Genomic DNA, 13,958 nt, shown 5'->3' with positions numbered 1-13,958 from the left:
ATGGGGGGTGCAGTCAGTTCATCACACATTGTTTTGCTGCTTCTTTCTCCTCACACTCTTCTCCTGCTCCAACGTGCAGTCCCACCCACTGGAGATAGTCCTCCATGAACTCCTCCAGTGTGGGATCCCCCACGGGGTCACAAGCCCTGCCAGCAAACCTGCTCCAGCGTGGGCTCCTTTTCATGGGTCACAAGTCCTGCCAGGATTCTGCTCTAGTGTGGGCTTCCCTCAAACCTCCTTTGAGTGCACCCTCCTGCTCTGGCATGAGGTCCTCCATGGGCTGCAGAGGGGCGGGCTGCTTCACCATGGTCTTCATCACAGGCTGCAGGGGAAACTGCTGTGGTGCCTGGAGCACCTGTTCCCCCTCCTTCTTCACTGACGCTGATATCTGCAGGGTTGTTTCTCTCACATCTTCTCACTCCTCTCTTCCATCTGCTGTTGCACAGCAATTTTTCCCTCTTCTTAAATACGTTATCACAGAGCCACTACCACTGTTGCTGATTGGCTTGGCCAGGTCCATCTTGGAACCGGCTGGCACTGGCTCTATAGGATACGGGGGAAACTTCTGACATCTTGCAGAAACCATACCTGTAGCCCCACCACTACCAAAGCCTTGTGAGGCAAACCCAATACAGCCTTGCATCTAGAAACCTTTGCTAGTGAAACCACAGAAAGTGCTGAAGTGGCCATGCTTGCACCATTTGATAGTTCTTTTTATGATCAGATGATATGAGTAACATATATTACTTGTAAGAATTCTCTAAGTAGACATGTATAGGTTGAATAACACTGAAAGATAATTAAGTTTAATAATGATTAGTCTTTTTGTAATTGGCTGGAGATTAAATTTAATCAACTTGATAACATAATGAATTTTTTTTGGATGAAAACTTGAGACTGAAAAACAACTACTAGAAAAATGCTCCTGCAGTTATGTTTATCACATGCAACAGAAGTTGATAGTCAAACATGTTTTTATTCCTGTTGGCTATTCATGTACTGTTTTTGTATTTAATTTCTAATAATTGTGTTGAATGCTTGAACTGTATGTGATATTGGACTGCCTCAGTAACCTTAATGTCAATATTCTTATATGTTTTTAAATTAAGAAGTCTTAAAAATTAAGTATTTAATATATTTACTCCAAGACCCATTGTGAGTTAAATCAAATGATAGTGCTACCGGTTCCAAAAACTTGGGCTCAAAGATACACATACTGAGTAGTTAGCTGGTATAGAGAAGGATTTATAGCATTTTGTTTGGACAGGAATAGCTGAGTGGAGTATGGGAGCATAATAAGGAGTCTGGTGATGGTCAAGTTCTTTGATGTTTTTGTTCATTGGTATTGATCATCTGGACAGCATCTTTGATCAGAGGTTATGGCAGTCTTAGTTGAAGTGTATAGCAAATCTGTGCAGCAAAACAGTAGAACATTAATAGTAATGTTAAAAAAAAACAACCCCAAACAACCAAACAAAAAACCCCACACAATATAACCCAACTGTTTGAAACAAAGGACCTCGCCACACAGTTTATAACTTAAGAGATTTTGAGCTAATATAAACACAGTGTTTGATACGAAGATTTTGGCTGGTTGGGACTGTATTACTTTTCTTTTAAGGAAGTTTGTCTGTCATATTCTAACTGGAAAGCAACACAGACATGAGTTTCAAGAGAGAAAAATAATCTGTTAAGTGAAATGTATATTATTCTCTTTTTGTGACCAGCTTCTTTTCATAATCACGTATTTTACTGAATACCAACACAATGTGAAAATAGGTTTATAAATCTGATTATCTTGTCAGGTTACCACAAAACCAAATCATCTTGAATTTACATTTTGGGGAGTTTTTGTGCTGTAAGGCTTCCACTAAAGCACTTAATTTTTGAAGTGTAGGTTACTAATAATAATCTTCTTTGAGATACAAAGACCAGTTTTTCAATATTTAGATGAATTAAATACTTTAACGATGGAATACAAAAAGCACAGAAGTTGGGCCAGATTTTTTTTAGTATAGAGAAACCGTAGAAATTCACAGTACATGCATTTGTAGTGTGTGTCTGTATATCAGTATGCATTTGTAGTCTGTGTCTTAAGCTGTATACTCTTATTATTGCAAAGCTGATCTTTCCACATGAATAACTTTTCATTTTCTTTAGGCTATTGCCTTACCTCCTATAGCCAAGTGGCCGTACCAGAATGGGTTTACTTTCCATACTTGGCTAAGAATGGATCCTGTAAATAATATCAATGTAGATAAGGATAAGCCTTACTTGTATTGGTGAGTATTATGTAAAACCATATTTCTGATGCTCAATTTCTATTAATTGTTCAATGATTTCTACTTCCATCTGGGTATGTGCTGATTTTGTTCTAATTTGCTAGTTTTCGAACAAACAAAGGACTTGGTTATTCTGCTCACTTTGTTGGAGGCTGCTTGATTGTAACGTCCATAAAATCAAAGGGAAAAGGTTTCCAGCACTGTGTAAAATTTGATTTCAAGCCACAAAAGGTGAGTAAAAATAATAAAATTTTTCAAATATATTTCATGAATTTAAAAATGTAGCCTAGGGGGGAGTGTTGTAGCTATTGATTAGGCTCATCTCTCTGTATAAGAGCAGTTACACTGGAATTAGCAAAACAAATTTGTGTTCTGAATTCTTATTTCTTTTTAATTTTACTTATTAAATTTATAAGAAAGAGTTAGAAGATGCAGTTTACTCTGTTTTCTCCCACCTCCAGACATTCTCTTCTCCTTTTCCTAAGGGTTTTGCTACGACTCTCCTTTATGTCATGACTTACTCGATGTGGACAAATGCAGTGTTTTAAGAAGGCATGATTACTAACCCACATTTTGTTTACCTAATAAAGCTAGGACAATTAGTAGGAGACTGGTCTTCTTACATGTGGGAGAGCAGCAGATGAATTCTTGAAAGAATGTTATCCTTTGTCATTCAGGTTGTGCAGAAAATAGTCTCCTTGCATTTGGTGCTTTATTCTATGTATCTTTTTAAATGTAAGAATTAAAAATAGAAGTGGATTTTTTTTTTTTAACTGATGTTCAAGGCTTGCTTGCCTATTAAGTAGTATTATGCTATGCTGAAAGTGTTTCCTTTTTTAATTAGATGTTCTGCTAATGTTTCTGGAGCAACTGGTGCAAACATTTTGTGGGAGAACAGGCCTCAGGAATTTCTTATCAGTAATCCCTTGCTGTAAATATGGATTCTGTTTGTGACTATTTGACACACGCAGCCTTTGAAAGTCTTTAGTCTGGAGCCATCCTTGTTCTTTGGAATGACAACATTTGCAGTAGTCCATCATGCTAAGAGAAACCCAATTTAAAACACAGTGGTTTTGATGTAAATTTAGTTTGGCATTGCCGTGAAGGTTTTTTTGAGTTCTGTGCCATAAATATCTTTTAAACTTCTGTGTCTATTTTTTGTGGAAAAAATTGACATATTACGCTTTGACAGAGCTATGCAAGAAAACTCACCAATGACTTAATCTTTTCAATTTAAAATAAATCTTTCAATCTTAATACACATAAATAATTGAATTTGTTCTGCTATGCTCCACTTTAATGCTTAAGCTACTTTAAGTGTCTATAGAATTGTATCAATTGTTTTCTTGTCATTTAGTGGTATATGGTTACTATAGTGCACATCTATAACCGCTGGAAGAATAGTGAACTTCGATGTTATGTGAATGGGGAACTGGCATCTTATGGAGAAATAACATGGTTTGTCAACACCAGTGATGTAAGTAATCCCTGTATGCTCATATCTATAGTTGATCATCTTGATGAATTAAATATATGTCCTTTACCCTTTTATTAATAAACCTTCCCGATTGTATAAATTTAAAAAAAATGCTTAAAAAAATAATAACTTTTTGATAGAGGAGTAGATTCTACTTTTATTTATTTATTCTCAGAACTTAAAATTTGTTTCTGCTGAGACCCTCAAGTGCTTGTTTATGTAAAAATAGTAGTCCCTGATAATAGGTATATTCTTTGCGTAATTTGCTTGTGTAGTGTAGATTAAACCCTTTTATCGGGTTCTGTTTCATTTTCAGACATTTGACAAATGTTTCCTGGGTTCTTCAGAAACAGCTGATGCCAATCGAGTGTTCTGTGGGCAAATGACTTCCGTTTACCTTTTTAGTGAGGCTCTCAATGCTGCTCAGATCTTTGCCATTTATCAGCTTGGTCTGGGATATAAGGTATTAGATATTAAAATTGACTGTAAAATTTCCAAAGTTTAATTCTGATAAGGCTCTTTATGGTGGGTTTTAAGAATGATGTGACACCCCTATGTTGTTCTAAAAATGTTCTAACTGTGTAATCTTTTTAATAAACCCTTCCATGTTTCTTCTATAGGCCTATGTATCACCTCACATTAAGCAATAATTCAATTACTTAATTTCTTATTAAAAAAAAAAAAAAGTGTTCCTGTTTGCTTCTCAAAATTTCCATGTTGGTGCTTGGGAGAGGGAGAACACCACTGGTATCTCTCAGCAGGTTCACTTTTTCATTGAGTGTGAAAACTTTAGATCAAGCATGATGTATTTGTTTTAGAAATGTAGCTTTATAGTTGATTGTGCTAGTTGGGTTTTTTTTAATGTGTGAAGTTAGTGCTGAGGATTAGTTTTGTTGCAGTGATTTATTATTTGTTTTGTCATAGCCTGAGGGGCACTAATTGAAGACTGTTATTCCCTAGCAGCTGTACAAACATACGCTAAAAAAAGATGGTTCCTATTCTATCTGCTCCTCAATTATTAGTTCCTTCTGAGTGAACATTGCTGACTGTCATTCTGTTTCCTGGCTAATGTGGTTTTTTTACATTACCCAGCATTTTGACAATGTCACTCTTCAGGGGTAAAAAAAACATAATAATTCTGCCATTCTACCTCTGTAAAATTGACTTTGAATCAATGTTTTTATGACACTCCTTTGCTAGATTGGAGAAGCAGTGTTTTAGTAATTTTTGTGCAATAGTTGTGTTCTGAACCATATTCTCAATGTGTGTAATCTAATTTTTTTTTCTTTTTTCCTTCAACACTGCTCCCCAATCCAGGGAACATTCAAATTCAAGGCAGAAAGTGATCTCTTCCTTGCTGAACATCACAAATTGTTGCTATATGATGGCAAACTATCCAGTGCTATTGCTTTTATGTACAATCCAAGGGCTACAGATGCACAGCTGTGTCTAGAGTCATCCCCTAAGGATAACCCTTCTATTTTTGTTCATTCACCACATGCCCTCATGCTGCAGGTATTTCAACATTTTCATAGATTTGGAGGATACAAATGATTTCTGTTTTAAAACCTAAAAATCAAGTTTTATAGGGATTTGGACAAGATAGGGGGAACTGCTGATAAGTTGGGTTTTTTGGGATGTCCCCGTTGCTACCTCCCTGTTTCTTGAATTAATGTGCATGCACAAGAATCATAAGAAAAAGGTTCATTTTATCCAAGTTACAACCTAAAAAATGTCAGTATTACAAAGACTGTTAGTGTTTAAAATAAATCCTTCTTCCTCATTTCTGACATATGTTCACTCCCCTACAGACCTTACCTGTCTCCTGTCCTTTGCCTTGTTGATATGATACCCTTTTCTTCCCTATGCTTTGAACACCTTAATCTTTTAATTTTTCAAAAGCTTTTAATGTATTCCATTATAGAGTTTTCTTGTTTTAGAGTTTGCAAGCCACCTCCTGTTTGTTAATTTGAGTTTCTACACTGTAGACTGTATCTACACCAGTAGGTCAGCCAGACTGGGCGTTTAGTGTGGCTATGACAGCCAGTTTTTACTTCTTGCTGTTTCTTTTAATTTGGTAATAAACCAATTTTAATATTGAAGAAATTTCAAAATATTTCTAACAAACTTCTTAACAGTTTCTGAAGGAGATTTCAATATTTCTTAATTCTTCTTTGTCAGGATGTGAAAGCAGTCTTAACACATTCTATCCAAAGTGCCCTGCACTCCATTGGAGGAGTGCAGGTGCTTTTCCCTCTCTTTGCACAGTTAGACTATAGGCAGTATTCATCAGACCACGTTGACACAACTGTTTGGTGAGTGCATATACTTATTGTGTTCTTTTCTGTGTTTCCTTTTAAGTAATGGAAATTACCTCTTGCTTTATTAAGTGACACAGTGGTTTAAATAGTCTTGTGAAACAATGAATTTTGTCTAACAACAAAAAGGTGGCCTTGTTACAGGCAGGACCTCAAATTCAGGTGTTTATTTGTACCAAATTTTCTATGGAAGTTCACACAGAATCAAAATGTACACACTTCACAGTTTTTTTTGTGAAATTACAAAAATTACAGACAATTCTCTTGAGCCTATTCCTGTCATGGAGAAAATCCACTGAGGAAGGCTTCAAGATAAACTCTAGGAAGGATGCATTTTTCATCTACATGAAGTTATTCCTTGGATTTTTTATTATTTTTTTTTTCATTCAGATTTTTTGTAACGTACTGTGTTATTGCCAGGCTTTCTCTCTGGTTTCAGCTCTGTTTCAACTCAGTCCAAGTTCTGAACATCCAGGCACAGAAGCTGGGGGAGCTCCTAAGTTAAAGAGTAGTATTAAAAGGAAAATGGTTGGTTTTTTTAGAATCCTGGTGTAGTTTGCTCTGTTTCATTGCAATTGCTGTTTCATTGACTGTTTTAAGATGATCTACATCAATATTATTGCTGAGAAGGCGTGGTCACAATGTTCTTTCAGCCCATTTATACATTCCTGGGCCTCTCTTGAGCTGGCTCAAACTTGACCATCTATTTGATGATGAGTCAGGGGTTTGATTCAGTTGCAAACTGGCACAGCAGTAGGGGGGTTTTCAGTGGGCTAAGGTCTTGATTCATAGGCACTAGTGCTGTGACACATGGGGAGGGGCATGAACATTCCTTCTGGCAGCAGCACAGAGCTGAATTAGCTTGAAGCAATAGTAAGCCTATGTCTAGAAAAATATTTCCAATATCTTCTCATCTGAAAGCAGTAGGAAGTAGAATGGCATTTGTTACTGATCTTGCAGAAGTTTGTAAGTGAAATATGAAGCAGAGAAGTACATGCTTAACTGTTGTCTTTCTGCAAGAACTATTTTTGCGAGAATTATGCTATTGCACGATTATCTCGGAATACAGGATTTTAAGTTAGAAATGCATTAATTAAAAGCAAGAAATAAGAACTTTCAAAATTTAGTTTGCTTTTTGTTTTAAAAATTCTTATCTGAGCATTTATATAATGCATTAAATGTATCTCAGCTGTGTGATGGAAGTGTTAATTTGGAAATAGTTTTTGTCTCATTGTAACCCTTTAAAACATTTTTCTTTACCAAAACATCTTTTTCAGTTCTACTTTATTGGCTTTCATCCTGGAGTTGTTGAAGAACTCCATTGCTATGCAAGAACAGATGCTTTCCTCTAAGGGCTTCCTTGTGATAGGATATAGCCTAGAAAAGGTAAAGCCCATCTTTCTTGATGTCTTCCATTAATGTTGAATTTTTTTGAGAGAAAAACTTTTCCTAGACTGTTGCAGGGCTCTTCCTTAAGCAGATCTTCTTTTCCAGTCTTCCAAAGCCCATGTTACCCGAGCTGTACTAGAACTTTGCCTTGCCTTTTCGAAATACCTGAGCAACTTACACAATGGGGTGCCCTTGCTGAAGCAACTGTGTGATCATGTTCTCCTTAATCCTGCTATATGGATTCATATCCCAGCACAGGTAAAATTGCTTGTTCTTATGAATAAGGTATCTTATCATGTATCAATTTGGGAATGTTGAAACTAAGCCTGACTCTAAGAATTACAGGTTCTGACTCCCCAGCAGAAATCATACAGGAATGGTTTTCAGACTCTGCTTTTCTGCGTGTAGCTGCCAAGTTTTGCAGATTCCCAAGTTTCCAAACTCCCTGAAAACCTCCAGCATTCTGCAGAACAGAGTTGGGTCTAGAACATTGACTTCTGGAGTCCCTGACTTAGTAGATTGAGAAGGGATTTTGGATGGGTTAGTTGGCAAAAACCAAAAAAACCAGCAGTTTTTAAGATAAATTATCCTGGGTGTCAGATTTGAAGTTGTCTTTTAAATTGGCATATTCCTTTTTTTTACACAGTATTTTTGTTTTGGTGAATCTGTGTTCTCTGAGAGCGAACATTTTGGATGGAAACTTTCCAGTTAGTTCTACTTGAAACTTTATTACCAATTTTTTTTATCCCCTCTGTAAGGGTTAGTTTTACATTTCAAAAATAGACAGCACTAACAGTGCTACTGTTGAAGTCTCTGTAAAACATTTATGTTTGCTACAGCTAAATTAAATTATTAATTATTATTTAAGTCATTATTTCTCAGAAGGAAAATGGAAAGAAGATATGTAAATAATTAAGCCTACAATGAGTACTTAAGCCTATAATAGATATGCCTTTCTATACTTTTCTATAATACTTCACGTGTGACCCTGTTCTGAATAGAGAGGTTGGACTAGATGATTTCCAGAGGTGCCTTCCAATTTCAGCTGTCTGTGATTGTGTGAATACCGTGCTCTTATGAGCATTGGCCAGCTTAAAAAAACCACAGCAGTCTATAGTTTTAGAAAGAAAATTAAATTTCTCATCAGTTTGCAAGGGTCTTAAGAGCTTTGTGACTGAGCTATGCAAAGAAAATAGATTTCTTTAAGACATTTTAATAGTTGAAATTTTAAGTATGCAGTTGTCTGCTGTGCTGCAATTTTGCTGTCCTGATTTTTGATCTCCTGATTGGGTGTTGTAGGTTCAGCTGATCCTGTACACTTACCTGTCTACTGAGTTCATTGGCACTGTTAACATATATGGTGCAATCCGGCGGGTTGGGACTGTTCTTTTGGTCATGCATACCCTAAAATATTATTACTGGGTAGTGAATCCTCAGGACCGCAGTGGTATAACTCCCAAGGGCGTAGGTATGTATTAATTTTTACTCTCACAAGCTGATGTTTGTTTTAAAAAAATGTGTACAATGTATAGAATGAACTGTAGTCTTACTAATACAGTTTAATGGCTTATTTTGATTAGACTGGTCTATATTGAAAATAACTATTCTTAAACCAAATATGCCTGTGGGCCTATACTGTATAAAACCAGACTTGTATGATCACTTACATTTGCTGGTTGATTTGCTTTTCCCTGATGATTAAGGTCATAAAAACTGTGAACCTATGAGCAAATGTAAAGGCTATCCCTAGAAATGTATCTGCAACAGTTCATTTGCTTTCTGTATGAAAGCTTTTACTTGGCTATGACATTTCATTGCACCTGTTTTTTTAACCTTGCCTCTCCTGGGAACTACTCAGTGTTTGAGTATTTAAAATGTTTCAGTGAAAGTCTGCTTTACAGAAGAGTGGCAGAAGCAAGTCTTTTTGACTTTGAGTTAACAAACTTTCAAGGTGATCTTTATATATAGCATTTGTAAGATTGATTTTTTTTTTTTTGTGTGCGTATAGCCAATATAATGATTGCAGTTCTTCCTTTGAGCTTTAGCAGAAGAACTTTAATAACAATTGTAAACTGAAAAAATTGGAAATGTGAAAATTCTGACATAAAGTTTTCATATCAGTCTTACTCCTTGCATGAAGCTGGTTCTTAGGCACTGCAAGGAAATAGTAAAATAATGAAAAGAATTTTGAGTGCTTTAGAAAACTGCACTTAATAAAAGCCTTATAGAACCTCGCCAGTTGGGCATTTTGCAAATAAACGCTACTATTCTGTAGTCTGAAGTGAAGGGAAGATATCTTTACTTAGAATTGTGCCCTCTTCACCCAGAAAATACTTTTTATTTTTCTTTGTGTGAAAATGCATGCTATCCTAATAATAGCTGTTAATTTGCATTTCATATATCTACTTTATTTCTTTTGTAGATGGGCCACGGCCTACTCAAAAAGAAATTTTATCTCTGCGAGCATTCTTGTTGATGTTCATTAAACAGCTAGTGATGAAGGTAAGATAATTTTAGACTATGAAAGGATATCCAAGTTTCCTTTCATAATAAAATGCATTTTTCTATGGTCTTTTTTAATAAGCATGTTGAATTTTGTAAGCAAATAAGTATATAGAAATACCATGTAAGTTAAATCTTTTTGTTGTGGCTCTTGCCACAGACAGCAGTGCTAAAGATGCATTTGTCTCCTTTTGAAGCTGTTTTTATCAAAAGTGGAGCTGTTAAATCATAAACTTAGAAATGTTTAGGATAGAGGAAACAAGTATATGATTCCATATTTCATTTTTGTCAAGAACAATATCACCTGCATCAGAAGTGCTTAAAGACTAAAGAGCAACATTTGACATTATATGCTGTGGGCCAATGGGAAGAGAAGGATAAGAAAAACTCTCTCAAGAAGGTTCACAACTGTTTGTTAGACATTAGAGGAACATTGAAATTCAGCAGTCCTACTGCTTAAAGAATCTTCTTAACTCTTTCCTATTGTAAGCTGTAGTATCTCTCTTCTTTTCTCCCTTCTGTAGACTGTCTTTTCTGTGTTCTCTGAATCTAGCTCCCTTTTCTCCTCTTCATCTGTGTCACTAAGGGACCGGTATGCTCTCTTGTGCTGCTACCCTTAGCCCCAGCAATATGGAGGAGTAACTACCAGAAAAGTTCTGCTCTTGACTCTTGTACTCTTTCTTTAAATTTGATATTCTACAATTGAAGTGTCAGGGACAATTTAACTATCAAACTCTAAAAGACTTTATTAAGTGATAGCTTAATTTTTAATTCATTATTGATTTATTTATTTTCTGTTAGAGATTTATAACTTGGAGAGTTTTGGATAGAGTTTCACAAGGACAGTAAGAAGTCCATCATAAAAGGTTGTTTCTTCTCCAGGTTTTCTATTTGTACCCAGTGGTGCAAAATCTCTTCAGGAAAAGAGAGACTTTCCTTAAAAAATAAAAGCCCTAGAAATGAAGAAGCCTACTTTTTTCTTTCCTCATCCTATTCTTAGAAACTGTGGGGTTTTATTTTATTTTCACCAAAAAGACCTCAAGGCATATTCCTGACATAGATGCCATAAAAGATTTAAATTTCTGCAAACTTGATATCAACTGAAGATAAGATTCTGTAGTGGAAAAAAAGAAACAAACTCAGCTGTAGGCGTAGCTAACAGGCTTATAGTTAAACATCCAGTTCTACTTTTGAATCCTCTTTGCCACCTTAATTTAATTCTTCTGTTAATTTGAACTGAGAGCTTCCTATTATCTCTATCAATTAATATGTGTTACTCTAACAATTTAATGTACTAAATTACTATCTATCTTATTTTTATGTCTGTATTGGAGTAGTCTTAATGCACTTTTATAACCTTCAGTGGGTATTTTTTGGGCAGGGAAAAAGCGACCTTCCATTTATGAAGCTATTTTAGTACCAAGTGAAAACAAATTTGTCTCAGGGGACTTGCTCTGTATATAACCATGGTTTATGATATGCTCTTTTGAGACCAGTACTTTTGTACTTGAAAGATGATCGTTATAACTTGGTTGTTTTTAAAGGACCACGGAATAAAAGAAGATGAATTGCAGGCTATCCTCAATTATCTGCTCACTATACACGAGGTAAATTTTAATTTGGGGAGCGTATGGGGAGAGGGAGGTACTACTGTTGCTGTGTAGTAGTAGCAAATCACTTGCTATGTGACCACCAAATATTTGAATATTTTCAAATATGACCTTCTTTATGCCACAAGATGGCTCTGTAGAGGAAGTAGCAACCATTGTCCAACTCTTTAGTGTACTGTGCCGAATCGCCAGTGTTCTTGCAGTGATTTAAGCACCATGTTCAATGTTAGATTGAAGTTCATTAAGCCAGTAAGTCAAAATGGTTTCTTACTTGTGCTGCAAACTGATTTACCAAGCAGAAAAACAGATGGTGAGGCTGACTTTAAAAAAAAAGATAAAACCTTGTTTTATGCCGCCAAAGTAATATTTTTTGTTTTGTTTTTCTCTCATTTTTATTTTGCTTCTTAAATAAAGCAGTAAAATTGAAAACATGCATTAAAAAATAAAGATCTATGTTAATGGCATCTAAGAGAACCATATAAACTTAATTCGGAGAAAATGTTGGTTACCACTGATACATCTGCATCTTCATATTTTAGCACCAGGAAAAGGCACTTTATGCCAGATGCAACATCAAAGACAAGGGAAATGGGGACATAAATCTAACTGATCTCATCTCTGTAAGGGTGCTTGAAATGGGTAAAATAAGGAATTAATTGAACTTCACTTCAAGCAGTCTGGATTTTTTTCCCTTTTTGTTTACACCTATTTTCCTTTTATTCTCTGTGCTAGTTACTACTATCAGGTAGTACCATGGTCAAGCCATTTAAGTCATTCTACTTTATATGGAGATATGAAAAATATGATCCTTAGTAACATGTAAGAGTAAACCAAAATAGCAGAAGCTTTATATAGCCTTCAGATGAGGAGGTGATATTTTAACTATCTTAGCAATTTGCATGGTCAAGTCTAAAAAAGTCTAAAAGATCCATCAATGCTGAATCCCACAGAATTAGGTATTTAGTTGTAAATTCAGAAAAACATCAACCGAAAAAATAAAATTCAGCCTCTCATAGGGCTCATTCACTAGTGCTTACATCTGTAATATCATCAGGTGAACACAGTTGTTCAGGGATTATAAAACTCGTTCTCTAAGAGAGAAAGAATAAAAATATTTGTTCAAAAGTGTTGCAAAGTGGTGGGTTTTTTCTTCTAATAAGCTTTCATTTTAATACCAGAAGGAATGGGAAAAGAAGACAGTTATATTTTGTTCCTTTCTAGGTTATTTTTAGTTATAATTAACTTGGAACAAATCAATAAACTTTAGTTTAGAGTTCTTGAGACTACTGGTATGAAAAACTTTACTGAGCAGCTTGAATTACCCATTTTAAATATTGTCTGTGGCAGGTGGTGGTATTTTTTTTTTTTTCCTGGGCTTGGACATTTGTTAGTAGAGATTTTACATTAAACAGCACCCTGTGCCCCAGAAAATGTGCAGCAGTTTATTTCTAGCTCCTGTGCTGTAAAAGAGGGGGAAATATACATGCAAACAGATGAGCATGTGTGTGGAAGGAAATAGCATAGTCCAATAGTCCGTTCCTTGTCAGAGGCTTACATCCCAGACACAGATGTATCACTTTTCACTCTAAAAAATAAAGGGGTTTTTTGGTAATATTTGTTCCTGCACTTGCCTTCCAGATCTGTAGCTCTTTTGATCCTGGCCTAATTGTTTTGATCCTTGGTTTACTATTACTCTCCAGATCATTCTGAAATATTTTGTAGTGGTTCTTTTAACCAAAACAATGTTCTATCATACATTTTGAATTCAAATTTAAATAAATTTTAATTCAACTTTTATTCAACAGGATGACAATCTAATGGATGTCTTGCAGTTGCTTGTTGCTCTGATGTCAGAGCATCCAGGTTCTATGATCCCTGCTTTTGATCAGAGGAATGGATTACAGTAAGTTTGAATTTTGTAAGTGGGCAAAAGGAAATAGTAGTTTGACTTGCTAGGATTCCCATGAAATCGGAAAGGTCCTCGTCAGTGTATGTGTTGCAATCTTAGACTCCTAATCTTTTGGATTTTTGTGTCCAGCTGTTCTTTTCACAAGAGGTGATGTTGGATTTATTATCTATGGGGTATTTGTTTTTTAATGTTTCCAAGCTGTCAGTCATGCTTAAACAAGTAGTGATCAGTTTGAGTTAGAGTATATATTGATGTTAAGTCTTCATCTACTAGAGCTTGGTCTTTAGACTCCCATTCTTACGTACGTTTTAGGACTGAAAGTGTGCTGACAAAAAATGGTTCACCTTTGTTAGCTTTCTTTCCTTTTTTTTACATGAAAAACATTATGGGACTTTTGTAGAATAAACCTTTTTTTTGTTTAAATTTAGCACTCTGTGGCATGGATTGTTCAGGATGTCTTCTTCCCAACAA

The 13,958-nt window shown here is 35.5% G+C and overlaps 1 protein-coding gene across 1 annotated transcript in view; it reads left to right on the top strand.

Moving 5' to 3' along the window:
* Nucleotides 1–2,160: 2,160 nt before the first annotated feature.
* LOC104524043 (lipopolysaccharide-responsive and beige-like anchor protein) overlaps nucleotides 2,161–13,958 on the top strand; it is a gene marked incomplete at its 5' end in the record, with an annotated part of 40,911 nt that continues 29,113 nt past the window's right edge. The window contains 12 exons of the mRNA XM_029084696.1: nucleotides 2,161–2,282; nucleotides 2,387–2,513; nucleotides 3,640–3,759; nucleotides 4,076–4,222; nucleotides 5,077–5,274; nucleotides 5,941–6,074; nucleotides 7,355–7,463; nucleotides 7,572–7,724; nucleotides 8,766–8,934; nucleotides 9,889–9,968; nucleotides 11,513–11,575; nucleotides 13,384–13,481. Of these exons, the coding sequence (XP_028940529.1) occupies nucleotides 2,161–2,282; nucleotides 2,387–2,513; nucleotides 3,640–3,759; nucleotides 4,076–4,222; nucleotides 5,077–5,274; nucleotides 5,941–6,074; nucleotides 7,355–7,463; nucleotides 7,572–7,724; nucleotides 8,766–8,934; nucleotides 9,889–9,968; nucleotides 11,513–11,575; nucleotides 13,384–13,481 (1,520 nt within the window). The remainder of the gene's footprint in view (nucleotides 2,283–2,386; nucleotides 2,514–3,639; nucleotides 3,760–4,075; nucleotides 4,223–5,076; nucleotides 5,275–5,940; nucleotides 6,075–7,354; nucleotides 7,464–7,571; nucleotides 7,725–8,765; nucleotides 8,935–9,888; nucleotides 9,969–11,512; nucleotides 11,576–13,383; nucleotides 13,482–13,958) is intronic.

Source organism: Antrostomus carolinensis, unplaced genomic scaffold (genome assembly GCF_000700745.2).
Source record: "Antrostomus carolinensis isolate BGI_N321 unplaced genomic scaffold, ASM70074v2 scaffold18124, whole genome shotgun sequence".
Taxonomy (NCBI): domain Eukaryota; kingdom Metazoa; phylum Chordata; class Aves; order Caprimulgiformes; family Caprimulgidae; genus Antrostomus; species Antrostomus carolinensis.
The sequence above is the reverse complement of the archived record's forward strand: the minus strand, read 5'-3'. Positions and strand labels throughout refer to the sequence as shown.